This window comes from Solea senegalensis, linkage group LG17 (assembly GCF_019176455.1).
Source record: "Solea senegalensis isolate Sse05_10M linkage group LG17, IFAPA_SoseM_1, whole genome shotgun sequence".
NCBI lineage: Eukaryota > Metazoa > Chordata > Actinopteri > Pleuronectiformes > Soleidae > Solea > Solea senegalensis.
In genome coordinates this window covers 21,011,264-21,038,355 of record NC_058037.1, presented here as the reverse complement: position 1 = coordinate 21,038,355, position 27,092 = coordinate 21,011,264, and the positions used below count along the sequence as shown (strand labels likewise).

Here is a 27,092-nt window from a genome sequence, read left to right as displayed (position 1 = left end):
GTGTGTGTGTGTGTGTGTGTGTGTGTGTGTGTGTGTGTGTGTGGATACACCTTACGTGACCATCTGTGTGCACTAAAGAAGAGCGAGCGGAACAAATCTCCAGTCCATATTATCTGGACTGCCACAGAACACGCATCATTCTCAAGGACCTGGTCGTACAAGACACGGAGATTACGTGAGGACAACAACATTTTATTTTTATTTGTTTTTTACACTTTCTTCAGTGACAGAAATCTTTGACGTTTTTCTTGAGTGACCTGTAAATGCAAAAATGGGCTGTTCACCATCCAAAGGGAAGTTGTTTTGTAGACCTGCCATGACTGTGCTGGAGAGTGTAAAGTCTATACCTGAAGAAGATGTGGACAAATATATGAAGACCAGGCAGAAAAGTAATGAACTTCCTCTACCTGATGTAGAAGATTCTAAAAAAGATACTGCGTTGTCTGACTTGAAGCCCCAGTCTGACACGGCTGCCCAAAATACAGGGGGCATCAAAGAAACAACGGAAGATGAAATAGATAGATGTGCGTTTGTACAATCACAAAAAGTCCAAAAGAAAGAGAAAAGAAAGAAAAAGAAACACGAGAGGAAGAGCTCTATTGTCCAGAAAAAGGTGGATCTCCCTCGACACATGGTGAGGGCTCACCAGGCTGCCTATTCTTTTCTGAACCCAAATATCTCTAAATGTGAAACTCTGCTGGGTTTGCTGGACCAGGCCGCACAGACACAGTTGTCCCTCCAGCCCATCATCACTGCTTTGGTGCTGAGCTTTGAGGAGATCAATCAGGCACTAGAGGAAATGGCCGAGGAGGGAGAACTGATGTTGAAGGAGCATGGGGACTTCATGGCTTTGCCTTGTGGGCTGACGGGCCCAGTTGTAAGGCCAGCTAAACCGAGCACGGACTCTGCCAACTCCCCTGGTCCTCCTCCAAATCTTTTACAACAAATGCTCCAGCATTCAACCGAGAGAATGAAGCTTGTTGGGAGCTCTGTCCAGGTGCTAAGTGACACCTCACTTGGAGAGGCAGTAGAATATTTTTCTTCCATTTCTAAAGTGCTGGGTGAGAAGCTTCAGGCAAAGAAGCTGGCAGAACAGAGGTTGTCTCATGTGTTGAAACAAGTAGAGGGCGCTGCCTTCAGGAAATCCACCCTTTTGGATTCTGCCCTGCATAGTGAGGACAGTGGTATTGGGGGAGAGAATGAAAGTATGACTGGGTCTGAGAAACACCGGCACCATCGCGGGAGCGCTGGATCTGACAGTTGTGGGTCTGGAGTCAATGTTCGCAGTGCAACTGAAAGCCCACCCAAAAATGTACCCAGCCTCACAGGCCAAAATGAAGTTGATGAAGACGAGGAGGAGAACGATGATGATGACGATGAGGAGGAGGAGGAGTTTGAAGAAGAAGAAGATAACAGACCTGAAAGAAAGAGGTCAAACTCTTCCCCACCAGATCCCAGTCAACCACTTTTCTACATGCAGGAGCAGCAGCGTACAGTTAAACGCCCCCTGACTGCTGTCACTGTACCCAACACTGATTACTCCTCAAGCGTGATGCTGGAGCTACAAGACAGCAAGAAAGACTTGGACCGGCGGATGAAAGCGATGGTGGAAATCCAAGGAAAAAAAGCACCAGCTGGGCGTCAGTACCATTTGTATAAAGCTCTATTACGACGGAATTCATTAAATGAATCAGCAGGTGCACAGAATCTCCCCCTGAGGACAAATCACTCGCCTTTAGCACCTCGACCTCCCAAGCACCACTCTGTCAGAAGGTTAATAAACAACTTTAGCCAAGGGGTTGATGGTAGAACAGGTGAGGACTTTCCTAATAACCCACCTCATATTAGGAGGCTCAGGAAATGTGGGATTCCTCTGTCATCCGACACAGAAAATGGTCATGAGCGGTGTTCGGTCGTCAACGGCAACAACAACAACAACAGTTGGCCTGATGGAAAGGATGACCTGGATGTAGACAACCTGCCTCCCCCACCTCCAGAGGTTCTGCAGGACAACTCTTTCCAGAGAAATCTAAACATACCAACTAATGAAGAAGGGTTGCAGTACATTTCGCTCCAGAGTCTCCCAGTGATTTCCCATAAAGCTGGAGTCTCCCAGCGACTGAAGGTTTCTCTACAGAATGTGGAGGTGCTTCCAAACCGAGCCAGCACCAAGCCAAAATCAGACAGTACTTTCCCTGCCTGTCCGACCAAGGAAGATGTTGTAATGGAGGATAAAGATGCCCAGGAGCAACCCAAAACTGATATTTATCCAGAGAAGGTCAACTGTCTCCTCCAGCAGGCACAGAAGATCCTTCAGTTGCGTAATGCAGCAGAATCCTCTGGCCAAGAACCATCACCCCTTCAAGACAGAATGGGCCCAAGGTGTGAAAACAACCAATTGTGTGCGGGTGAGATGTCCGCTTGCTACCTCCCTGTGACAGCGCCACCTGTCTCAAGAGTCCGGCTACCACCATCCTGTCCCTCCGCCAGGCCCCGGGTTCTCTCCTGTAGTCCGCCTGTACTCAGACATCAGTCTGCCACGAGAGCCTCATCTCGCCCAAGTTCTCCAAGAACTGCAGCGCGTGTCACTAAAGAGTTCATTCCATCCGTGTCCTTCCGTGAAGCGCGTTCAGTTTTCTGTCAAGAGGAGTCACAAAACTCTCAGACCCGCTTTTCCGTTGGGAGTTCTGTGCTTCCCAGACCATGGGGAGAGGTGAGCCGGGGCAGGCTGACCACAAGACTGACAGACAACTCTACACGTCGTACCAAATCAGAACAGAGGACGAGTCTAACTTCCCACTCAGAGTTTTCCAAAGACGGCAGTTCGACCTCAGGTCAGATCAATGGGAGCGAGCCTGTTTCTACACAATGTAGGTCATAACACTAACACTGTCTTGGAAAACTAAAACTTAAACTAAGACTAAACTTCACTATTTTACATATTAATTAACAAAATGAAGGATTTCTAGAAAATAGTGATGATGGTGATGAATAAGATGATATGACACGTCACTGTATCACAGTGTTTGGTATGATGTTAATTAAAGTGTGATACAGAAAAAATCAGAATAAGCACGCAATTAAACAAAGTGTGGAATGAAAGAAATGTGGATCAAATCAACTATTGGACAGCAAAAAAAAGGGAGAGCAGGAAAATCCAATATTCCCGTATGTGCCCCTCACCCCCCACACGCCCCATCTGTTGGTTTACAGGGATTCCTCGATATATAAACAAATAACTTCATACATTCTAAGATTTATGAATCACAAACTTTACTGCTGGAAAAACATACCATTGGATTTCACTCCTCACATTTAGTACATGATCTAATTCAAAGCTTCAGTCACTGTGGTTCACCTCCAGTCACTTGAGACAGGAGGTGAACCAGGTGGACCTGGTCTAATCCAGATTTGATTAGATTTCCTACCCCTCTCTCCTCATATGTAAGGTTCGGTGAAATCCTCAGCCTGCTAATGTAGATAATCCAATTATGCACTAACTCCTCCTTTCTTCTTTGTCCACAGGCTGGTGACGAGAGGTCCACGCAGCTCTGACACCAGAGCTCGGCTGTGATTGGCCGGAGTTTATGACGAGATGTGATGTGGAGAGAGAATAGAACTTAGTTGTGCTCCCAAGTTTTCTACATTAACTGTGATTCAATTCAAGTGACAAATCTGTGACAAGTCAGTCTCACGTTCTCCTGAAATTGAAGTATGTTCTGTTTCCTGTTTTATTTTGAAATAATTACCATTGCCTCTCGTTTCAGTGTCTGCTTCCTGTCGAGTTTCCCTGTCCCACCCTGATGTGTTTCACCTGTCGATCATTAGCCCTCCATCTGTGTATTTAGCCTGCATGTTTCCTGTGTCTGCTGACCGTATTTAAGGGCAACCTTAAGTAACCTTAGCCTTCTGATCTGTTTCGTACTTCTGGATCTTTCGTTGCCTTTCGTGCTTTTTTGGAACCCTGTTTTGTTTCAAGACCAGTAAAAGGTGTTTTTCAAACTGAGACTGATGTCGCGTTGTGCTTTTGAGACCACATCCAGTGATAAAACAAAGTCTAACAACGCAGCACCGCACCGAAGAATTTCAATCACAGCTGAAGATGTACTGATGTAAATACAGGTTTAAGATAAAAAGAACAAAGCATTTGAGTTTGAAAAGCTTCCTCTCTGGACCTTTCTTATTTAAATGATGTAAATGTGTTAAATCCACACAACGGCGTGAATAAACCAGACAATTAAAAGGTATTTATCACAAAAATATGATGTATTGTGTCACTGAAGTTAGATTTTGTATTGACTTTCTGATGAGTCATCAGTGGTGTTCCTGAGTTACATGCATTTATATTATTGTCAGATAACTGCGTTATTATATTATTATAATATTGTTTGGGCAAATACGTGTCACTCCAGTCTTTCGAAACTTTGTTTTTCTAGATTGGTGAATTTAGTCTTCACTATTTTTTCCTTTTTGGTTTTTGTTTTTATTTTATTTTATTTTGTACACACAAATATTAAAACGTGCCATGAGTGGTCCAGACGCCGCAGGCTTATATATGAGGTAATGACAGATCCATTTCATTTAGTGTGGTGAAGTCAGTGAAACTTAGACCTTACCTTATTATATGGCTGCGGTTTTTCCCAAATAAAATGAAGAAAGGTTTTATCTTGTGATGTACGGAGCCCCGGACATGACATGGTAAAAGAATTCAATAAATACTTTGTGTGCCCACGAAATACTAATGTATACTATTATCATTCCTGCACACCTGGGTAAGCAGATCGAGCGGTGTTGTGTTGTTATTGTCGTACCTACGGCGGTAAAGAAACCTGCCTCTCAATATTCTGTTTAAACGTCTTTGTAGCTCATTCTCAGCCTCAAATGAAACTTGATCACGCAACCTTTGACCTTAGAGGAGGTGCGCTCGATTTGCTTACCCAACTGTCTAGGAACGATGACAGAATTAATTAGTATTTCATGCACACAGTATAGTACCTACTTCGTGGCCACAAAATAACTATAACGTGCTCACGATTATGCAAATGCATAGGGCACTCGAGCCACCAGGGGGCCCCAAAGCTGCATGTTCAGCCTCTTTATCTGTCGCTGTCTCATGTGTTGATTAAATCTCTTATGTGCTTAAAAATAGATGCTCGTTTATTGTATTTAACAAAACAAAGAGTGAGTGAGTGTGTGTGTGAGTGATCTTGAGCTTGGCCAACTTGATTTATTTATTCACATTATTATTGTGTTGGGTTGAGAACTTGAGCTATGTTCACTTTGAAAGTGATAATGTTTGTTTTTTTGTTTTTTTAAACCCCACACAATATCTTTTTAAAAATGTATTGACATGTAGAGGATTGTTGTTTTCCTTCTATTGGCTCAACTTAACCCTTCTGTTACCATTTGACATGGCCACAAGGGGGCCCCCAATCAAGTGTTTGTTTTTGTTTGTTTGTTTGTTTTTAAACATATTAAATAACAAGTGACATGATTGAATGAATGAATGAATTTTTCACCGCAATGCATCCTGGGTACAGAAGTCCTCTTCGCACAGACATATATCATGAACGAAAAGAACAAAGTCACAAGCTTCTATCGTTTTCCAGCTTGGAGCCACGTCTCAGATGCACATCGACGTTTCCCCGGTTAAGAGCCAGGAACACAAGATTGATTGATAGCTTTACGATTAAAATAGATGAACATGAATAAAAAAATGAAGACAAAAATAAACTGATAAACACCGATCAATGCATCTGTATGATCAATATTACAGCACTTTGTGATTGTTTTGGATTTCAAATGATATTGTATAACAACAATATTTCTTATTCTTATCACCATCAGACAACACTTCATCTGTAGCTGACATGGAAACAGGGAGACATTATATGCAAATCAATTATTTTTTGGCTTTTTGTAAAAATAAGGTGCAAAGAAAAATTGCACAATATAGCACTCAAAGAACAGACCGCTGCAGTCGCCTCGCCCGTTCCATTTGTTAACCTTTTTCGTGTTTGTGTTCATTTGTGTGCGTCAATAGTAGCTAAAAAAAACTACTTGGGACTACCGGCATTTTGCCTTTACCCCCCAGAATGCATTGCGTGTTGGTCACGTGGTCTGGCGAGCTCTATTAATATATATATATGGCTTTACTTAGTTATAGTTAGTTATATATATAGTCTATAGTTATTCAACTGTTTAGGAACGGTTGAATAACTGCCAGATATTGATAGTTATCTTGGAAAAAGAAATCACTAACTGAACATTTTTTGAAATGTTAAAAATAAATCCAGACGGCCTGATGATGGTGATAAGAGGGCTAAGATGTTTAATGTTAGAGGTCATGAGAGTTCATCATGGCAGTAGCCTGTTCAGTCACCTAAAGGGTTAGGAATTTCTCAATCACGGTTTGGCAAACTAGGGGCCCACAAACAGCGTCACACATTTGACCCCCACAAAGCTGGAAACAGCCCTGCTCCATCAGACTGAGCAGCACATGTTGACCTGGAGAGACGGTCAGCTTTAGAGAGTAAATTCCTTTCTTCTTCTTTTTTAAACTGTACATCTCTGAGCTTTGTCTATAACGGCGCCAAGGTAAGTAAGAGTAACAGAAGAGCTGTTAACTGGGATGTCACATTCTCTGAGGTGAGGGGGGCAAGGTCTGATGGTGAGGGGAACTAAAAATAAGGTACTATTGTCTGCCAGTTGACTGACAATGAAAATAGTCAAAGATTACAAACAGTTGTAAACAGAATATTTACAATAAAGAGGTTAAAGAAATACAAAAAATAACAACAAAAGTGAATGCTTAAGATATTAAAGGTTTTTGGCTGCTTTTTTGTTCTGAGAACCAGGAAATGTGGTTTTAATTTGCATTTATGAAATTTGGCATGAAAGAAAAATGTTAGGAATTCTATTAATGCAATAAATACACACATATATATGTATGTATGGTATATATGTGTATATACATGTATACAAAAACTTACATCCCAACCTACAGTCTATACCCTCTCAATCATGACATAATCTTCTTTTGTAACAGTATTTTAAATCTTTTAATCTTTAAATTCTGTCATGAACTGATGTTGTGGTGTTGTTGATGCACGACACCGTCCGTGTCATTACGTACGCACTTTACGCCGTTACGTAGCGACGCTTTAGTGGTACGCGCTGGAGCAGGGTGTGAAGATGGCGGACGAGGAGGCCGAACAGGACCGTAGTCCTGAGAAAGACACCAGTAAAACGATTTGGGAACTCCGGCAACGTTTGCAGGATCTACAAGAAGTTGTAGTTCAAGAGAGCAGCAACTCCCGGGTCCAATCGTCCTCTGAGTATTGTCAAGGGTTTTGTAGGGTAAGTGTTTCATCTCTTCTGTAGCTAACAGACTGTCAGCAGCTAACAATAACGCTTCGTCCTCGGTGCCTGGACCGATACCGAGTCGAACGATGCTCGGGTCGCTCCGGTGTTTACCTTCAATAACAGTATCCACGCTCGTGCAGAGACGGCTGATGTTAGTGTTTATCAAACAAGGCAGAAACGGAAACTGGCCACTGATTGGGCTAGCGCAGCTACTTAGCTCTTAGCACACGTTAGCAGGTTAGCTGTGTTTGCAGGATGTAGGCAACGTAACGTTACCGCTTTGTAACGTTGAAATATGCATTTAGTTGTCACACGGTTATTTGTTCCGAAATATTGTCAATACGCGCGTTGACAATTGTACCTGGATGGCATTAATTCACCCAGCTGCAGCAGTAGTTAGCCTAATGTTCGCTTTTAGCTTAGTGTGTCCAGCTACGTGCGCGTTCTCGTGAGACTAAATTTCGCAGATCGTATGTGACGGTAACGGAGCGAGCTGTCGACACGCACCGCCGTGCTTTGTACAATTATCCCCATCTTCAAACGTCAACAACAGTCCGATCATTTAATCCGGTCTCCTTCGTACAAGGATAGTTCAATTCAAGCGACTCAACGTGAAGATTAGTGAATTTTCGCGCGATGAATTTTGTGTGTACGTGCCGAATGGAACGCACGCTCTTGCAGAAGAGGTGTGCCGGATCCCAGCCCGTATGCGCATTATAACAAAGCGTATTGGTGGGATGAATTACACGGTGGAAAAGTGTATCCGTGTGGCTGGACCATCACAACAGCCTTGTCTTGGGTTTGATTCTGCAAAAAAACCTCTGGAAAAAATGGAACATCACTCTAATTAAAGATATGTGTTCATTCGCTTTCTTTGTTGATCGTGGTGGAGCACACTGTCTTTTAATTAGGGATATCACATGGATCCATATTGTCTATGTATCAAATGTGATATAGCTGATCATTAGGGGAACAATACAGCACTTAAAAAGAGTATTGCACATAAGACAAAATGATTCATTATGAAAATAAATTGCATTCATTTTGTCTTAAAACCCCTCAACTCAGATGCCTATAATAACCATAATGTTTCTGCAATAATGTTGAAACTGCATGCACATAACAACACCTGACATGCATCCTTCTGCTCTCACACTATAATTGAATATGCATTAGATACAGTTGTTGACGTTCACAGTTAAGATCTGATGGGTGTCTGTGTGTTCTGCCTGTTTCTCAAAGTCAGACCAACACATCAAATCCGACTAATTCATCGAGATAATACGATTGGGTATAATTACTGCACATATACGTTAAGTCGGGACTCCAAGAGTTAAGACTCCAGCTGGAACATACACACACACATATAGATATACATATACTGTATATATATCATTTTAAAAGTTACACACTGCAGCTTTAATATTGTTGATATTTGTATTGTGCTTATAAACAAAGTTATGAAAAGACACAGATACACTGAGGCATCCTTTGTCACATGTGTCATTCTTGGCTGTTGGTTGCAGGTTACATTAGATGAATGAAACAGCATTCATTCAAAGTCAATGACGTTGATGTTCTCTCTCTGTAGACACTTCTGGAGTATGCAGGCCGTTGGAAGATAGAAGATGAGCCTTTACCATTGGTGGAAGTTTATATAGTGGCCTTGCTGAGTTATGCTCAGGCTTCTCCATTCCTCTCCCTGCAGTGTGAAAATGTTCCTCTTGTGATTGAGAGGCTGTCACTGTAAGTACTTTTCAGTGCATGTCATTATTTGTTCTGTTCATGAAATCTTGTTAAATTACGGCATTTTTGTCAAAAAAAGGTGTATGTCAGTGGTCCCCAATATTTGAATATTTGAGTCCGGACAATATTTTCACAGACCGGCCTTTAATGTGTGGTGAATGAATCCAACAAAATGAAATGACACGACCGGCCTAAAAACTGGCATTTTCTAAATCTAATAATAGATGTGAATCCACTGTGTATGCAGCTTTATTAGCAGCGTCCTCGTAACATCAACGATACAGAGCGCAGCCGTGCGTCAACGGCATGCGCACCGGTTGGGGGGAAAATGGCCAAGTCCACCAACCAATTGTGGATGCTGTCCACTGACTAAAGGACAAATGTACAACATGTAAAGTCCCGCCTGGTAATTGCGCAGCAGCTGGTAACGGAGGACCCAGATGACACGAGCAAGGAGACGGGTGCTTCGTCAGCAGCAGCAGCAGCAGCACCAGCAGCAGCACCAGCAGCAGCACCAGCAGCAGCAGCAGCAGCAGCAGCAGCAGCACCCGCTCACTCTGCTTCACACAGATAGGATGTTGCTGTTGTGCTGATCTCAGGGTATTCTGCTATGACTTTAATCCACGACACCGGCAGAGTTATTGTCTCAAACATACTTTTAAGGCCGCTGTCATTTGCGATCTCCAGCAGTTGAGCTTCTTCGACCGTGACGTGACCGAGGCAAGCATGTTGACATGCGTCAAGAGTGAGTCATAGACAGATGTGGCGAGAGAATCCGGTCATTTTTCAAATTAAAACATCGTTCTGAATCAGATAACAAATAAAACGGAAATAATGTAAGTTATGTATTCTTTCTGTGCAGCCCGGTACCAATTGACCCACGGACCGGTACTGGCCCGGGGGTTGGGGACCACTGGTGTATGTGATCTTATTTAAAGGGCAAGCCCAAACCAATGTCATGCTCATTTGATGTCCTGTTGTTCTGTAGGAGTTTTGTGGAGCTCTTGCTCTCATTGAAGGACATTCCAGAGGGCCTGTGGGACAGTTTTAAGTCGTCTTTGCAGGTAAAGCTAAAGCCTCAACACACACACACACACACAGCCTCCCCATAAATGCCTTTGTTGTTAAGTTATTATAAAGTTTCTTTGAAGCTTTTGAGTTAAAGTGTCAGTGGTAAACAGTTTCAGACAACACTTTGATGTTGTCATGTATCTTTTTTGGATGTTGGGTTATAGTTTGCTCACAGTAAGCTGCAGGAGAATGGACTCACTCAGCTGTCCCCGCTGTCTGCTCTGGGTCAGTATGATGGTGTTTGGACCAACAAGATCTTGCAAGGCCTTTTGTCCAATGAAAATATACAGCCTGAACTTGGTGAGTTACTGTCTGTGTGGTGTTAACTAAAAATAAAAGGAGGGGGCGTGGTATGGATGATTATGATAAGGGTCAATAGGGCTGCAATTAACAATTATTTTGGTAGTCAACTAATCAGCTGATTATTTTGGTCATGATTATCTCTTAATTGGTAACTTGATTGTATTTAGTTATTTCTCTATAACAGTCATTGTTACGTATAATGGGCTGTTTTTAAAGACTAATCACAGAGAGAGCGTTGTTTGTATTAATGTACAATAGTCTAGGGTTTAAAGTAACGACTATTTCTATAGTCATCGACTACTGTGTCGACTAGTCAGATTATAGACTGCACATTATCTTAGCGATCGAGGTGCATCTGAATCATACAAACCGTGTTTCCTTTATAAATGTTCATGCATTGCTGAAGTGGCACCATGGCAGGCATTAGGGCTGTCACCCCTCCCAAAATAGGTTTGTACGAATATAGAAAGATCCGGAAAATATTAGAATATATTTGAATATTACCCCACACACTCGCGAGTGCACGCCACCACCCCCATAATCCACAAACGTCACCGTTTTCTTTACTCTATGAACAGTTTTAATAACAGTTACATTACTAACAGTGCTGCTAGTGTTAAGTGTCGACGTTTGTCCTGAAATACAAGATTCTTGGAGAATAAAATGTAAAGGCAAATACAAAGGCTAGTTTTTATCCCTGTTTATTTAATATAGATGCTCTTATATGTGCTCCATTAACATTGCCATTGGTTTTCAGTTGAGGAGTTCCTGGTGCAGGAGGGACTGGTACTGTCAGAGTTGAGAGTGAAGCAACTGATGAAAGAGAAGCAGCTGGAGAAGGCTGCACTGCTGGCAAAGATGTGCTCAGAGTGTTCTGTTTTCCAAGGGAAGGGGCCTTTCAAACAGCTGTACCTGGTCTGCCTCTGTTCTACTTCTGATCAGGATCATCTAATGGAAGAGGTAAGTTCAGTATATTGGCCAGTCAATATTCCCATGCTACTTGATAATGATGTGACCTCATCAAGTAGAGAAGTGCATTATGTTATTTGAACTAGATCAGGACTGCGAAACACATTTTTATGGTATAGCCAAGCAGATCTCAGAAAGATACCATTGCTAAATTTTAGATTTTTCTTCACCAGCTGTGCAAAAGAAATGATAAATGTCAGAAGTTGATGGGACAACGTCAACCTCTCATTCATGCCTCACATATAGATCTGTCAAGGTTTTTGAGATTAACCTTGTGTTTTATACATGTAGTGTCCAGTAGAAGGCACTATGAGCACAGCATGCCTATATCTATGCCCTCTTTGCTCATCTGGGAAGACAACAGTGGTATTTAGTTTTGTGTGACAATAATGGACACAATAACTGTCTTCCTGAGCAGGATGTTCTGTATTTTAAAGAATGATGACTGAGACTTACTGTAGCCATTGTTTTCATTTGTACAGCTTTCAAAAGAGGACTGTCGTGATGCATTGGAGATGATTTGCAATCTGGAGTCGGATGGAGATGATGTGGCAGCTTTCAGTCTATGTTCAGCTTTCTTGAGCCGACAGCTTCTACAAGTAGATAACTACTGTGCTTGGTAAGAAAACACAAGTCCCTTCATGTGCAAAGAGTTTCCTTATGCTGTGGATAGCAGTTAGTTCCAGAATTGTCTTACTATTAAAGGGGACATATTATACCCTATTTCTCCAAGTTAAAATAGTTCCCTGGTGTCCTAATGAACATGTCTGTGACATGCTTTGGTCAAAATACCATAAGGAACACGAACAGTGCCCAACTGTAAATCAGTTAAAAACACTTAGGGACAGCACCACTGATCGCTGTATGTGACTGTATCAGACTGAGTCTGTGCTCCGGTCATGGAGGACGTACTGAACAAATATGTTTAATTAGGACGTGTCAGAATGGTCAGTTATGACCTCTATGTGACCTTTTCTTAACAATGTGTGTGTTTGTACGTCTCTGACTAAATCCTGATGTGAAGTGGTGCGAACACACAAACACACGTTTGCTGACTTTATCCGGCACATTAGCTTCATATATAAAATCCTCTGTAAAACACTGTGCTCCACTGTGCAGCCACCAACAGCACACTTGTCCCTCCGCGTTGACATAATACCGCTCTTCCTCCCTCGCCTGCACTCTCGCAGGGACAAGGTGGAGCTAAGGTGGAGCTCTCCAAGTAAACTTACTGGTGGGGCGGTAACATTCGTGGTGAAATGCGCATGCTGCCGTCATAAGTGCAGGGAATTCAACATCGAGTGTTTTATCGCCTATACTTACACTAAGGGGGACCACGAAAACATGACTGAGTATTCTTTTTCCACACTTTGGCGACTGGTAGGGCCTCCAGAGTCCCAAATATAAGTATTGAAATGGTTAAAAAGTTGATTTTGCATAATATGTCCCCTTTAAAGTTGAACAGACACAGTCATGCCCACTAACTGGAAGGAGATTCACATAGCGCTGCTGTATAGCGATAAACACACATGAGCTGCTGTGGAGGTTGAGTGGTTGAAATAATAACAACCAGAGGTGAAAGCACACAGTTGCTGGTTAAGACCCCAGTTCCTGCAATGGAAATCACCTATAGAATGAGAGTTGATGCGCTGGGTAAGTCAAGAACACAAAATAATTCCAAGTTAACAGTGGGTGTTAATGCTCACATCGCCTGACTGAAAATCTGGAAGGAGCAAAGCACCACTGCTGAATATAATATATGGGCAATAAAAAAGTCAGGGTCGTATTGATAAGGTCATCTGCATTAATAAGTCTTGGTTCCCATTCAGAATTTTGTCAGTGCCCCCTCAGCGTTGGCTGATATAACTTTTCTCTAACATGTTTGTGTCGCCATATGTTTTAAGTAGTTAATGAATGTGGCCATGGTCAGTATGTGCCTGAGTAGTTAGACATAAACAGACGGGTTATTTTATTTTCTTCAACCAGGGAGCTCACTCTGTTTTGGAGCAAGCTGTTGAAGCGATTGGAGCCATCGGAGCAGACCTTTCTTGACAGATGCCGCCAGATGTCCTTACTTTCCAAAACCATGTACCACATCCTGTTTCTCATCAAGGTCATCCAGTCTGAGGTAGGAAAACGGTCAGCAATCCTGGTATTATCCTACTGAAAAACACATTTTAACCATTAACCTTTCAACTGTACTTTTTATACACTAGCCCGGAGAATCTCTTGGTATCTCACCTTGCGATTATGATTCAGAGAATCATAGAATCAATGGTGGATCAATTGTTGACCCATAATGAAACAATTCCATTATTGTTTTATTGATATGGATGGAAGAGATGGTCAGGAACCTATGTCTGAGGAAACTAGAAGAAGAAACAATAGTGTGAATTTGGTCCATGGGGTAGAGGTGATGCATACTTGTGTGTACATGGTTCGCTCTCAGGGGCAACAGTGCCTTATTGGTGTGTTCACGAGGGCACTTAAAGGGGCTTTATGCATCCTTTCTGAAAGTGGCTTGAAATCTGCAGTTTTACTCCAGGAAACAGTTTCTCGTAGAGATGTTCTGATACCATTTTTCCCTCCCGATACTGATTCTGATACTCGTGTGTACTCCGTATCGGCCGATACCAGTGTGTATCATACTACGCCTGCATGACTGTGATATGATTATCATTGTGGTACGGCCTGGCTCAGGTTAAACCCTCTGTAAAACATGAATGAATACAGCAAATGGAATACAGCTTCATGTTTCCATGACGACTGACCAGGAAAGGACGCGAGTGACATCATGTTTACTGACTCCTGAATGTTAAAATGAGTCTGCCAAACCGCCGACATGATGAGCTAACTTTGGCTCCTTGTCTACAGGTGTCAGGTGGTCAATTCTTCTTCATGCCTCTAAAACAGCAGCAGCAGATGGTAGCACAGCGCAACTGTTTTAAGAGTGGTGAAGAAGAACGGTCAGAGCTAATGGAGCTCTAATAAAGTACGTGGTATCGGATCGGTGCCTAGATTCCAGTACTCACCGATACCGATGCCAACATCTAGACCAGGTTTTATGATGAGAGGTTGCACTACTACGTATGTATAAAATGTTTGGGGACCACACCTGAGGACAGACTGCTATTTAAAATCGGAATGATAGATGGCCCTATAGTGTGGAAACCTCTTTCTTCCTGTTGTCAGTTATTACTTCACCCCACGGAGTGAGAGTGATGTATTGTTTTCAGTGGCTCTGTGCGTCAGTTTGTGTTTCCGCACTTGTTGTTCCTGATTTGTCCACTGGGTGTCGCACTACTGTCCTGTTATGATAGATCTGTCTGTCTTTCTGTTTGTTTCCGCACTTGCCAGTATGACCAGCAGAGGCCGCCAGGCTTGTTGAATGGGGTGAATTCTGCCGTCTGTGATTGCCTCGTTAGTATTAGGTCTTCAGTGTTGATGTGGTCTTCCAGCTTGATTGCGACTGCAGCAGGGAACAGTCAGTCTGTTGACAAAGTTGTGTACTGAAATCAGTGAACGGGTTAGCTTAGCACCCCAGAGATTTCAGTGACTTAACTTAAGCTGTGGCCAAGAAAGTATTTTGTTGTATTTAAGTTATTTGTATAGACCAGGAGCGGACATATACAAAACAGGTTGTTTTCTGACTTTTTCTGAATCTATTCATCATCTTTATGAGACAATATGGTGCATCTAAGTCATCTGAGTTATTTTCCTCCAGGAATTAGTCTGTAAATATTACAAATAAAGTGCTGTCTTAATTTTAAATGATAGCAAATGTTAGAATTTGGTTCCAAGTGTATTGCATCTTTGAATTATGTGGCTTCTTCTTTTTTTTATAGATTGACAGCATCGGAGTCCCGGTGTGCATTGAAATGTGCATTAGAGCTCTTCAAATGGAATCAGATGATGGAAACACCAAGGCCACTGTCTGTAAAACAATTTCCTGTTTGCTTCCAACTGACCTAGAAGTGAAGCGAGCCTGTCAGCTGACTGTGTTCCTCCTGGAGCCTACAGTTGATTCATACTATGCTGTGGAGACTCTGTACAATGAGCCAGATCAAAAACTGGAGGAGGAGGAGATGCCCATTCCCAACTCTCTACGCTGTGAGCTCCTATTGGCTTTTAAAACCCAGTGGCCTTTTGACCCCGAGTTCTGGGACTGGAAAACACTGAAGCGTCATTGTCTTGGATTAATGGGTGAAGAGGCTTCAATAGTGTCATCCATTGACCTGCTGAATGATAATGAGAGTCCTGAAGAAGAGGAAGAGTTTTTCAGTAATGAGGTGTTTAACAATATCCCTGACCACATAGTCAGTGGCACTTATGAACTGAAAGATGTAACAGACAAAAAGGAGAAGAACAGAGAAATGAAGAAACTGAGAGAACAAGGTTTCATATCTGCCAGATTCAGAAACTGGCAGGTGTATATGCAGTACTGTGTGCTGTGTGACAAAGAATTTCTTGGCCACAGGATTGTACGCCATGCACAAACTCATCTGAACAGTGGTGTATATACCTGCCCTATATGTGCTCAAACCTTTAGCTCAAAAGATACTTTAATTCCCCATGTAACGTCACATGTTAAACAGTCTTGCAAGGAGAGGCTAACTGCAATGAAAACCAACAAGACATTGGCTCATCCCAAAATGGCTGCCTCTGTTTTCACAAATTTAAAGGCTAAGACGGAAAACGAACCATACAAAAGTAGCGTTTCCTCAGGGCAAAAAGAAGGGCTGCTTGATAATGTGCAGGTCAAGTTGGAGAGATGTAACACGGAGTGTAAAGAGGAAAATGTATGCCCTGTTGGAAAATGCAGGAGGAGCTTCAAATTCTTCAAAAATCTCATAGCACACGTTAAAGCCCATGGGGACAACGAGGAAGCAAAGACCTTCCTCGAAATGCAGAAGAAAAAGGTTGTTTGCCAGTATTGCCGCCGCCACTTTGTTAATGTCACCCATCTAAATGATCATTTACAGGTCCACTGTGGCACACGGCCATATATTTGTATACAGTTGAACTGCAAGGCGAGTTTTTTGTCCAACACTGGGCTCCTCCTACACAGGAAAACGCATTCTGTTTTTAAGGCTAGATGCATGTTTCCCAGTTGTGGCAAGATTTTCAGTGAAGCCTTCAAACTGTATGACCACGAGGCACATCATTATAAAACGTTCACGTGTAAAGTTGTGGACTGTGAAAAGGTGTTCCATTCACAACAACAGCTGGATTTACACCAGAAAGGTCATGACACTCAAAATGAAAGTCCAACTTGTGAACAAACTTCACAAAATATTCAAGTTGGCTCTTCACTTGAAAACATGCTTTCAAATCATACTCCCCAACTACAAGAGAGTGTCAAAGAGGACCAGAGCACTGTAACAGCTGACAACCTAGATCATGGGAGACTGCCGGTGTTAAATGAAAGTTTGCTCAAATCTTCCCAACCACCTGTGGAAACTGCAGGACAGTACAGAGTAACCCACAAGCCACAAAATATGCCTCTCTCAACCAGTGAGACCCAGAGTCTAAATAATTCTGTGATTCAGCCCGTCAATGCACTTACCTCACCTGATGCTTCTGCACACAGAGATGCTCTAGGTGGAAGTTCTTTCCATTATATGAGACCACCTCAACAGAATCATGCTGTACATCCATTTGAAGAGAATTTAGGTCATCTGTCAAACAGCTATAATACACATGTCTTACAAGACCAACCGCAAAGGTTCCCAAGTAATATGAACACAGGATCGATGAGTTACAGCTCTCAATGTAACTTAGCATTGCCAGGACAGCAGCATCCAACGTGTAGCAGCAACCTGTTAACAGGACCACTAGAGCCAGAAGTGTCACGGCTACTTCCGCCAACAGTAATCCATCAACCACATTCTGGGAACCGACCAGAGAACTCTGTGATATCCTCCACTTCCACAGCTCCCGCTCCAGGACAAAGGGAGCGATTTCACTGCGCTTTTGAGATGTGCTCAAGGCACTACAGCTCCTATAAAAATGTGACCAAGCACATGAAAACCATTCACCCAGATTTCTATGAGCGATGGAAGGCTAGCCGTACTAAGATAAAGGTAACCTACCTTTCGGCAGCATGCACGTCACCTGCTGGTCATTTTGCTCCCGTCGCCTCACATCAGGATCAGCGTGGCAATGAAGTTCCAGTTCAGAGGCAGAATGTAATACAATCACCACGGTATACGAACATGGGTACAAATTCAAATTATACTGCTCTGCATCCCCATACTTCATCTCTCCACAACCAGACTTCTTCACTTCTGATGGAAAACACTATTGTTCCCTCTCAGTTAGGAAATGAAGGTTTGGGTAGTCAAAGCTGGAACCCGTTCCCTAGAAACGAACAGATTCAGAATTGTGGCTCTTCCCAAGTCTATCCATCCAAATTGCAAGTCATGCCTCAACTTGATTCTAGTGGTGCTACCCTGCCATTTAATGTCCCACCAAGTTCTGTGATGGGCTCAACAATGAACAGAGCAGCTGAGTCCTTGCAATCGCCGCTTATGGAAAATGGACCCCATTCTGTTTTCCCCTCATGCATGGACAGCTCAAAGGAAGCGTCACCGCAAGTAGAAGACTGTCTTCCAACATATATGTCACAGATGCAAAGAAGTTTAGTTTCGGGTTCCAAAGGACCCATTAAGTTCAAATGTCCCTCTTCAGACAGTGCAGGCCAAAACATTGTTAACAACCAACCTCAAAATGTAGCCAAGAAAAACAAAAGAACCAAATGGCCAGCCATAATTAAGGATGGCAAATTTTTTTGTCGCAGGTGTTTCAGAGAATTTAGCAATCCCAAATCCCTTGGAGGGCATTTGTCCAAGGGTACATCCTGCAAACCGCACGACTTGTCGCAAATGAATGCAGATCTGCCAGCATCATTTCTTGACTTGCTCAATTCAGAGCCAACTGTTGGCCCAGCACAGCCACAGTTGTCTTATAACCCTGTCGCTGTGCGTCAGGAAAAGCCTCGCGAGTCAGTAACGAGTGCTTCTGCAGCCACAAAAGACTATCCCACTACCAGTTATCCACAAGATAATGTACCAGCTTATGGTAGTAGTCAGTCAAACGGTGACATTCTTAAACAAATCATGACTGAATCCAATATGTCCGATCTTTTTGTGCACACATCTGCTTCCCAGCTGTTGTTTCAAAACACTTGTGTTCCCTATGGAGCCAGTGAGCGTTTACCCAGTAGCTCAGTGATACAGCACACAGAAACTGCCCAGCTGGAAAGGGGTCAGCGACGAGAAGGCAGCTCGTATAGTGCGGCCCATTTTTCTCAGCAAAACATTGATGCATATACTGAAAGTGAGTTCCCTGATCCACTTCTCTCTCAAATCCTCAGAGAAAGCCCTAACTCTATTGTTCCCAGTAGTGGTCCCACAAACCACATGACTCCAGGAACAATTCACAGTCACTCTGCAACAAGTATCCTGACACCAGAAAGAGATTTAAACCCAGTAATGCGAGCCGAGTTCGCTGATGGTCAGCTTAGTCCACCAAAAGAAGGTGGCAGACAGGCTCAGACACAAAGACAGTTTGCTGAGCAAGATATTAAAAGGAGGTTGCGGGAGCAAATTTTAGCAGGTGATTTTCACCGTAGAAACAGCTCATGCATTTTAGGCAGCAGTGACCCCAGTATCCTTTCAAAGAATATTATGTCTTATGGTCAAATGTTCAGCCCTTCCAACAATTCTGGCCTTGATCAGATATCTTCAGATGCAAAGAGAGAATCAACTAATCAAGGACAAGTCATCCAAGAAAACTATGTGATCATCCCAGGAACTCCTAACGAAATTAAACAACTTCTGAGCACACAAAGCTTTAGTTGTTTCAGGGAGCCCTCCGCCCCCCAGCAGGAGGTGCTAAGCCCCACAGCATTCACTGTAAATGATGCAGATCCTGAACCCACTCAGCTGTCTGCCAGCCAGCAACTATGGATGGCAGATATTCAGAGTGCGTTTGAAAGGCTAAACCTGTTCAGAGAAATATCTCATCAGATGTCACCTCCCAACACTATGAACAACCAGACCGGACCCGCAAAGGTCCATTCTCGTAGCTCACATGCTTCTGTAGTCAAGCCGTTTAGTTGCGAGAACAAGACCTGCACATTCAACTCCATTTCAAGTGAATCGCTCTGGAAACACTTGTCCAAAATTCACAGCTATACACTTGAAATGGTGAATGCAGTTAAAAAAAGGTATGGCCTTTATGCTCCCTTCAAATGCCAACGGTGCAGTAAACCTTTCACTCGTAACTCAAACCTCCGCACTCACTACCAGTCAGCTCACAAGTTATCTGTTAAAGAAATTGCAGAACTGGATATGAAGCGCAGGGAGGCCAAAGCTGCTGCATCCGCTGATATGCAAACATGGCCGGTCAATACAAACCACGCTCCAGGGACTCAAACCTCAATGGCTACTCATCCAGCACTGGCAGACACAGCACCACAGTGTTCACTACACGATGGTGGAAAATGTGCTAACCCATCACAGGCATTTGTGCCACATACTAACATGGATATAACTACACTGAAAAATCAAGATGACATTCGTTCCACTGTCATTCAGCCGTTGCAAATCACCCCCATGAACAACCAAGCCCTAACTGTGCAAATCCAAGCCCAGGCCTTCACAGGGCCTCCGTCTATTCATAGACACGGCGCTACGAATAAGCAGTTCAAGGTTCAGCCAAGCACGGACATCCGCAAGAAGACGAAGGAGAAAAAGTCCAACTCTGATGACGCCACGAGTCCCTACAGACCATATCGATGTGTTCATCAAGGATGCGTGGCAGCCTTTACCATCCAGCACAACCTGATCCTCCATTACAGGGCTGTCCATCAGTCTGCTCTGTCAGCGCTGGAGGTTAACAAGGAGCAGGAGCAGAGTGACGGACTGGAGGACTCATTGGAACATGATGATGATGATGATGATGATGTTGAGGAGGAGGAGCCAGAGGCAGAGATCCCCCAAATTTCTGAATTCAGATGCCAAGTGAAAGACTGCTGCAGAGTTTTCCAAGAGGTTCCCAGCCTCATGCAGCACTACCTTCAACTGCACGAGTTCAGTCTTGACAAGGTTGTCGGTCTCTTATCGAGCATCAAACTTGGCAAGTTTACTTGTGGCCTCCAAGGGTGCCTGGCAAGCTTTACTACGTCTTGGAAGTACATTTGGCACGTCAAAGAACAGCATAAAGATTTAAAGCTGGCCAAACCTGAACAATTAAATGGCTCATTCAAGTGTGAAATTGAAGGCTGTGACCGTTCTTATGCAACAAAGTCGAACCTTCTCAGACATGTCATGAAAAAACATCAGGATCTTTCCCCAACTAAACTAAAAAACCAACAGATAAGTGAAGATGACATGAAACAGAACTCTAAAGCCTTGCTTTATCAAATTACCAAGACAAGTAATGGAAAAGAAAACATCGAGAGCAACAAGAAGCTCTTACAGAGGAGAAGTGACACAAAAAGACTCAGCCGGTCAAAAAGCAATCACTGGACAAAATATGGGAAGCCCTCCTTGAAATCTAAAGTGGAGGCATCTGCAATGTGCACCAAGACATTTCCTCTGCAGTATCCCTGTATGATCAAAGGATGCGAGTCAGTCATGAAGTCAGAGCGCAGCGCGTTAAAACATTACATGGGCCACGGGCTGTCAGAAAAGTACCTGGAACAGCAGCGCAGTCATTTCATATTCTGCAAAAAGTTCCCCCGGCAAAAGTATCGGTCCAGCAGGAGTGACGATTCCAAATCGGACAACACATCGGACCTGTCGGACAACGAGCTGGCGACAGACACCGGCCTGGACGGAGTACAGTATGGAAGTTCTAAACCTGTCCTACGCAGAAGGACCACAGCCGACGTTCCCGCTGCTTTGTTTGATAGCAAAGTGTCCAACGACGAAAGCTCCGACGGCTCTGTGGTGGTGGTCAAACGCAAGCGCGGACGTCCGCGGAAACTGGTTGAGAAGTTAGTCAAACGGAAGAAAGTCCCTCGCACCAGCAAGGACGAGGAGTCGGGCTCTTCTTGTCCTGCAGCGCTTCAGGACGAGACGTCTGAGCAGAGTGCTCCGCTGGCCTCCTTCAAACCCATGGGATTTGAAATGTCTTTCTTACAGTTTCTGGAACAGTCAAATAAATCTGATCAGACGTCGTTCACCAGAAAGGCCGACGCACCAGAGAGCACAAGGAAAGCGTCCAGTGTAACAGCCAAAGACACTCGCGTTCGATTCAACAACCGGCAGAATTTGAAATCCCTCGCTAAGGTTAAGATAATAATAGATGCTACGTTTGCAGGTGTTTCAGAGCTTATGTTGAAACAGCTGCAGGTCCTGCAGCCCACTGTGGTGTTGGAAAAAAAAAGGACTCCTTTTGTTCTGTTGTTTAAAGCAGAATCTCGGGACTGAAGTGAAATCGAATCTGCTGCAGACTGCTGATCTTTTTTTTTTTCCACTTACTCTACATGGTCTGTACAATTTTGTCTTCTTTTATATAATGTGAATAGCATGTTTTTATTTATGAGTTGAAAAGTGTACTAATGTTTTGTTCCGTTTAATCACATCAGCCTTGGGTCTTTAAATTATCCCTGTGGGACTTTCAGACAAATGAACATTCATGATTATGCGTACTTTGTGATTTCACGATGTTAATTATTATTGTGCAATGTGTATATAGTTGGAAATAGCCCACTGCCACCAGCAGTCTTACTATTAAACTGATTTTTACCAGTTTCATTTGTTTTTCCTCATTTGTCACTTCTTCTAATTCTTTCTTCAGAATGACGTTATGGTTCTGTTGCTGCCGACATGAAGAGACGATTATTACCAACTGTTGGAGCTGTTAACATTTTCACAGCCAATTCAAAACAAACAGTGGTTCAACAGGTTTCCATCATGTAGTTTAAATGTAGCAGGTGCTAGTGATAGACTGCCAACATGTTTTCTTATGGTTCATGTCCACATCAGACCTGAAACTCAGTGAAGACAGGATCGTAATTACATTGAGTACCTGGGATTCACTAGTTTAACATGTTATTGTCTAATATCAACTAACATTAATAATATTCATTTAAAAGTACTTTCTCTGTAGAAGTCATCAGAACGTAAATGGCAGTTGTAGTCACGTGTGTTAGTGTATTTTATTCTTCCTTATTTTTTATTATTCATAATTATTCATAAATAAATAACTTCATGGTTTCATTTTAAATTCACTGTGTATTAAAGGAATCAAAACGTGTGGGGAAAATATCAAAAAGATCAAAACTTTCTGCTTCAGACTGATGAGAGAAAACATGATGACAGCAGCTCTATCATCACGGACACACAATCACCTCGACACTGTCATCTACTGGCCAGTGTTGGAAGGCTCACTCGCTAAAGTCATTCTACATGAGCCTCTTAAGCACATTGAACACCAGCGAGGAGCTTCACTCGATTATTTGATCCATTTTTTATTTCTTTACACATGTACAAAAATATTCAATTTAATCATAAATACACAACAAATATGATGGCGATGCAGACACTTCACAGGGGACTTGTTGTCACCAGGACAGGCCTGAATCCTTTGACTAATGACAACTTGAGAAATCAACAAATAAATAATAATAATAATAATAATAATAATGAGTAAAACAGTGATAAAGAACAAACTTTGATTATCATCTACATAAACATAGTTTTCTTCACAAACTGCACACACTGTATAAAAGGTTAAATATCAGCTGGTGGGCTTTCTAACATCATGGAACATATCTCATACAGGACATTTAAAGACACACACACACACACACACACTGTTTTAGTTATAGTAGTTTTAGTTTATGCTCAAACATACTGTATATTCAGCCTCTCTTTCTCATTTATAGCTCATGATATGTACGACAACAGAAGGCGGGTGTAGGCGGGTGTATGTGAGTATGTGAGTGCTGTTTTCAGGTAAACACAGGCTCCGCCCACAGGCTTCACTCCTGGTTGTGAACGTTGTCAGTGGTGCACGCAGGCTGTGTGCTGCTGTCCTCACTGTGTCCTGTGGGCTTCACAGACACAGGTCGAGTGTGGATGAGAGCGTTCTCCTTCCCAGGGATGAAGCTTCTGCTGAAACATCTCCACAACTTCTTCCACGTGATGTAGAGAAGCTCCGCAAAATTCAGAGTGATACACAGAATAGAAGCACAGCCCATAATGTAGAGGAATATCTTCTTCTCTTTGGGTTTGGAAATGTAACAGTCCACTGTGTTGGGACAAGGACTCTGGCTGCACTGGAGCAGAGCAGGCACCTCAAAACCATTGTACAGGAAGTAGAAGGCGAGCAGGAAGCCCACCTCAAACGCTATCTTGAAGACCAGGCTGAGGGCGTAGGTGCAGAACAGACCTCCGTCAATGCTCCCTTTGTCCTGGTACAGCTTCCGCTTGTGCTTGGCCTCCCTGTGCTCCCTGTACGCCACGTGCAGGGCAACCAGCAGGGACGGGGTGGACACCATGATGAGCTGCAGAGCCCACAGACGCACCTGGGAGATTGGGAAGAAGTGGTCGAAGCAGACGTTCTCGCAGCCGGGCTGCCGGGTGTTGCACACAAAATCCTTCTGCTCATCCTTCCACACCTGCTCTGCTGCTGCCACATACACCAAAATCCTGAAGAGGAAGACCACAGAGAGCCAGATCCGCCCAATCACAGTAGAGTACTTGTTCACCCCACTGAGGACGTTCTCCAGAAAACCCCAGTTCATCTTCCTCTCGCTCTCCTGCAGCTGAACAGAAACCAGAGGATGTTGTTGTAGCAGCTTTACATGATTTAAAAGAACAACACTAATCATCAACAGTCTCCTTCTCTAGTCATTAGACGAGTCGACAGGGATCAGACGACCACAGAGTTTGTCTAATGTTCTTCACTCACTGAATACGTGCTTTAATGGAACAAGGTTTACAGATTCTACCGCTTAAGACCGGTACCCCATGTGCAGAGACATCATCGCCACAACTCCACCCCTGGCAGGTCATACTCAATTCCCTTGTCACTTTGGATAATAGCGTCGACTAAATGACATGTAAGGTAATTCTGCTCAGGGTAACACTAACACTAGTGCTGCCTGTGTAGAGATTAGAACCAGAGTTATTCCAAATACTGACACAGGACTAAGTAAAGGAAGAGTTTTTAAGAAAGAACTTACCGAATCCTTACCGGAGGATTTCTGCTCTGTGTTCTAGAGTTTGTAATCAGACTCTTTGCTGCTGCTGCTGCTGCTGCACACCTGCAGGGGACAGCACTGTGCCACACCTTATCCAAGCACAAACACTTTACTCTTCACGAGATCAGTATCAGTAAATACACCATAGTTTCTCTCTTCTTTTAGACACTTTACTGTGAATCAACAGAAATAGCATGACGAAACGATCCTTCCATCCTTCCATAAGTTAACCTGTAGCGTGTGTGTGTGTGTGTGTGTGTGTGTGTGTGTGTGTACTGTATACACAGACAACGTCACAGTGGAAAAGTTCAATGCAAATATGTGCTGGGTGTGGGGGAGGACATGTCTTTCTTCCTCCACCTGCACTGACACATGTAAATTTGATGAGAGTCAGCTCACGTTACACTGCAGATAAATAAACCATTCCACACTAGGCCTCTCGCATTTGTCACGTTCCCTCTGATGGAGATGAAAAGGTTGAGTATCCAACTGTTGTTCATGTCATAGAGTCATAGAGTCACAGAGTCATAGAGTCATAGAGTCACAGAGTCATAGAGTCATAGAGTCATAGAGTCACAGAGTCAGAGTCATAGAGTCACAGAGTCAGAGTCATAGAGTCATAGAGTCAGTCAGAGTCATAGAGTCATAGAGTCAGTCACAAGGGAGTCAGAGTCATAGAGTCATAGAGTCACAGAGTCATAGAGTCATGAGTCACAGAGTCACAGAGTCATAGAGTCACAGAGAGTCACAGAGTCATAGAGTCACAGAGTCATAGAGTCACAGAGTCACAGAGTCATGGGAGTCCAGAGTCTCAGAGTCACAGAGTCTCAGAGTCATAGAGTCACAGAGTCACCAGAGTCAAGAGTCACAGAGTCATAGAGTCACAGAGTCACAGAGTCAGAGTCAGAGTCACAGAGTCATAGAGTCACAGAGCCATAGAGTCACAGGAGTCACAGAGTCACAGAGTCATAGAGTCATGAGAGTCACAGAGTCACAGAGTCATAGAGTCACAGAGTCACAGAGTCAGGAGTCAGAGTCACAGAGTCACAGAGTCATAGAGTCACAAAGTCATAGAGTCACAGAGTCACAGAGTCAGAGTCAGAGTCACAGAGTCACAGCAGTCATGAGTCACAGAGTGCAGGTCAGTCAGTCATGAGTCATAGAGTCATAGAGTCACAGAGTCACAGAGTCATAGAGTCATAGAGTCACAGAGTCATAGAGTCACAGAGTCATAGAGTCACAGAGTCACAGAGTCAGAGTCCACAGAGAGTCACAGGAGTCATAGAGTCAGTAGAGTCAGAGTCACAGAGTCCATCATAGTCAGAGTCATAGTCAGAGTCACAGAGTCATAGAGTCACAGAGTCATAGAGTCAGAGTCATCAGAGAGTCACAGAGTCACAGAGTCAGAGTCACAGAGTCATAGAGTCAGAGTCAGTCAGAGAGCATAGAGCCATAGAGTCACAGAGTCATAGAGTCATAGAGTCATAGAGTCATAGAGTCATAGAGTCAGTAGTAGAGTCAGAGAGTCATAGAGTCAGAGTCAGAGTCATAGTTAGATTAGAGTCAGAGTCATAGAGTCATAGAGTCAGAGTCATGAGTTAGAGTCACAGAGTCATAGAGTATAGAATCATGAGAGTCATGAGTCAGAGTCATAGAGTCATATAGAATCATAGAATCATAGAGTCATAGAGCCAGAGTTAGAGTCATAGTCAGAGTCACAGAGTCATAGAGTCACAGAGTCATAGAGTCAGTCACAGAGTCACAGAGTCATAGAGCCATAGAGTCAGAGTCACAGAGTCATAGAGTCACAGAGTAGAGTCAGAGTCACAGAGTCATAGAGTCCAAGAGTCACAGAGTTATAGAATCATGAGTCATAGAGTTAGAGTCATAGAGTCAGAGTCATAGAGTCAGAGTCATAGAGTCATAGAATCATAGAGTCATAGAGCCATAGAGCAGAGTCATAGAGTCAGAGTCAGAGTTAAAGAGAGTCATAGAGCCATAGAGTCATAGAGTCATAGAGTTAGAGTCATAGAGTCAGAGTCATACAATCATAGAGTCATAGAGCATAGGTCAGAGTTAGAGTCCATAGAGTCAGAGTCACAGAGTCATAGAGTTATAGAATCATAGAGTCATAGAATCATAGAGTCAAAGAGCCATAGAGCCATATAGTCATATAGTCATAGAGCCGTAGAGTCATATAGTTATAGAGTCAAAGAGCCATAGATTCATAGATTTATAAAGTCATAGAGTAATAGAGCCACAGAGTCATATAATCATAGAGCCACAGAGACATAGAGTCAGAATCATAGAGTCAGAGTCATAGAGTCAGAATCATAGAGTCATAGAGTCATAGAGTCATAGAGTCATAGAGTCAGAGTCATAGAGTCAGAATCATAGAGTCATAGAGTCAGAGTCATAG

General features: G+C 43.1%; 3 protein-coding genes across 6 annotated transcripts; 2 read left to right on the top strand and 1 right to left on the bottom strand.

The window, feature by feature from the left end:
* Positions 1-92: 92 nt before the first annotated feature.
* Positions 93-4,260, top strand: pcare2 (photoreceptor cilium actin regulator 2). Of its 2 annotated transcripts, none has more exons than XM_044048471.1 (2): positions 93-2,870; positions 3,526-4,260. In XM_044048471.1, exons 1-2 carry the CDS (start codon positions 272-274, stop codon positions 3,531-3,533), a joined length of 2,607 nt encoding a protein of 868 aa, XP_043904406.1. In that variant the 5' UTR covers positions 93-271; the 3' UTR covers positions 3,534-4,260. The 2 variants fall into 2 exon arrangements, with proteins under 2 accessions (XP_043904406.1, XP_043904407.1); XM_044048472.1 differs by having other exon boundaries at positions 94-2,834.
* A 2,907-nt stretch (positions 4,261-7,167) lies between these two features.
* Positions 7,168-22,220, top strand: znf292b (zinc finger protein 292b). Its single transcript, XM_044049094.1, has 8 exons — positions 7,168-7,359; positions 8,957-9,111; positions 10,100-10,175; positions 10,347-10,482; positions 11,243-11,445; positions 11,937-12,073; positions 13,441-13,582; positions 15,300-22,220. The coding sequence occupies exons 1-8, from the start codon at positions 7,195-7,197 to the stop codon at positions 21,891-21,893; spliced, it is 7,608 nt and encodes a 2,535-aa protein (XP_043905029.1). The 5' UTR covers positions 7,168-7,194; the 3' UTR covers positions 21,894-22,220.
* A 733-nt stretch (positions 22,221-22,953) lies between these two features.
* gjb7 (gap junction protein beta 7) lies at positions 22,954-25,088 on the bottom strand. Of its 3 annotated transcripts, none has more exons than XM_044049369.1 (2): positions 24,656-25,088; positions 22,954-24,235 (listed from the first exon to the last, which is right to left on the bottom strand). In XM_044049369.1, exon 2 carries the CDS (start codon positions 24,212-24,214, stop codon positions 23,450-23,452), a length of 765 nt encoding a protein of 254 aa, XP_043905304.1. In that variant the 5' UTR covers positions 24,215-24,235; positions 24,656-25,088; the 3' UTR covers positions 22,954-23,449. The 3 variants fall into 3 exon arrangements, with proteins under 3 accessions (XP_043905304.1, XP_043905303.1, XP_043905305.1); XM_044049368.1 differs by having other exon boundaries at positions 22,954-24,229; XM_044049370.1 differs by having other exon boundaries at positions 22,954-24,229; positions 24,667-24,673.
* Positions 25,089-27,092: the final 2,004 nt, after the last annotated feature.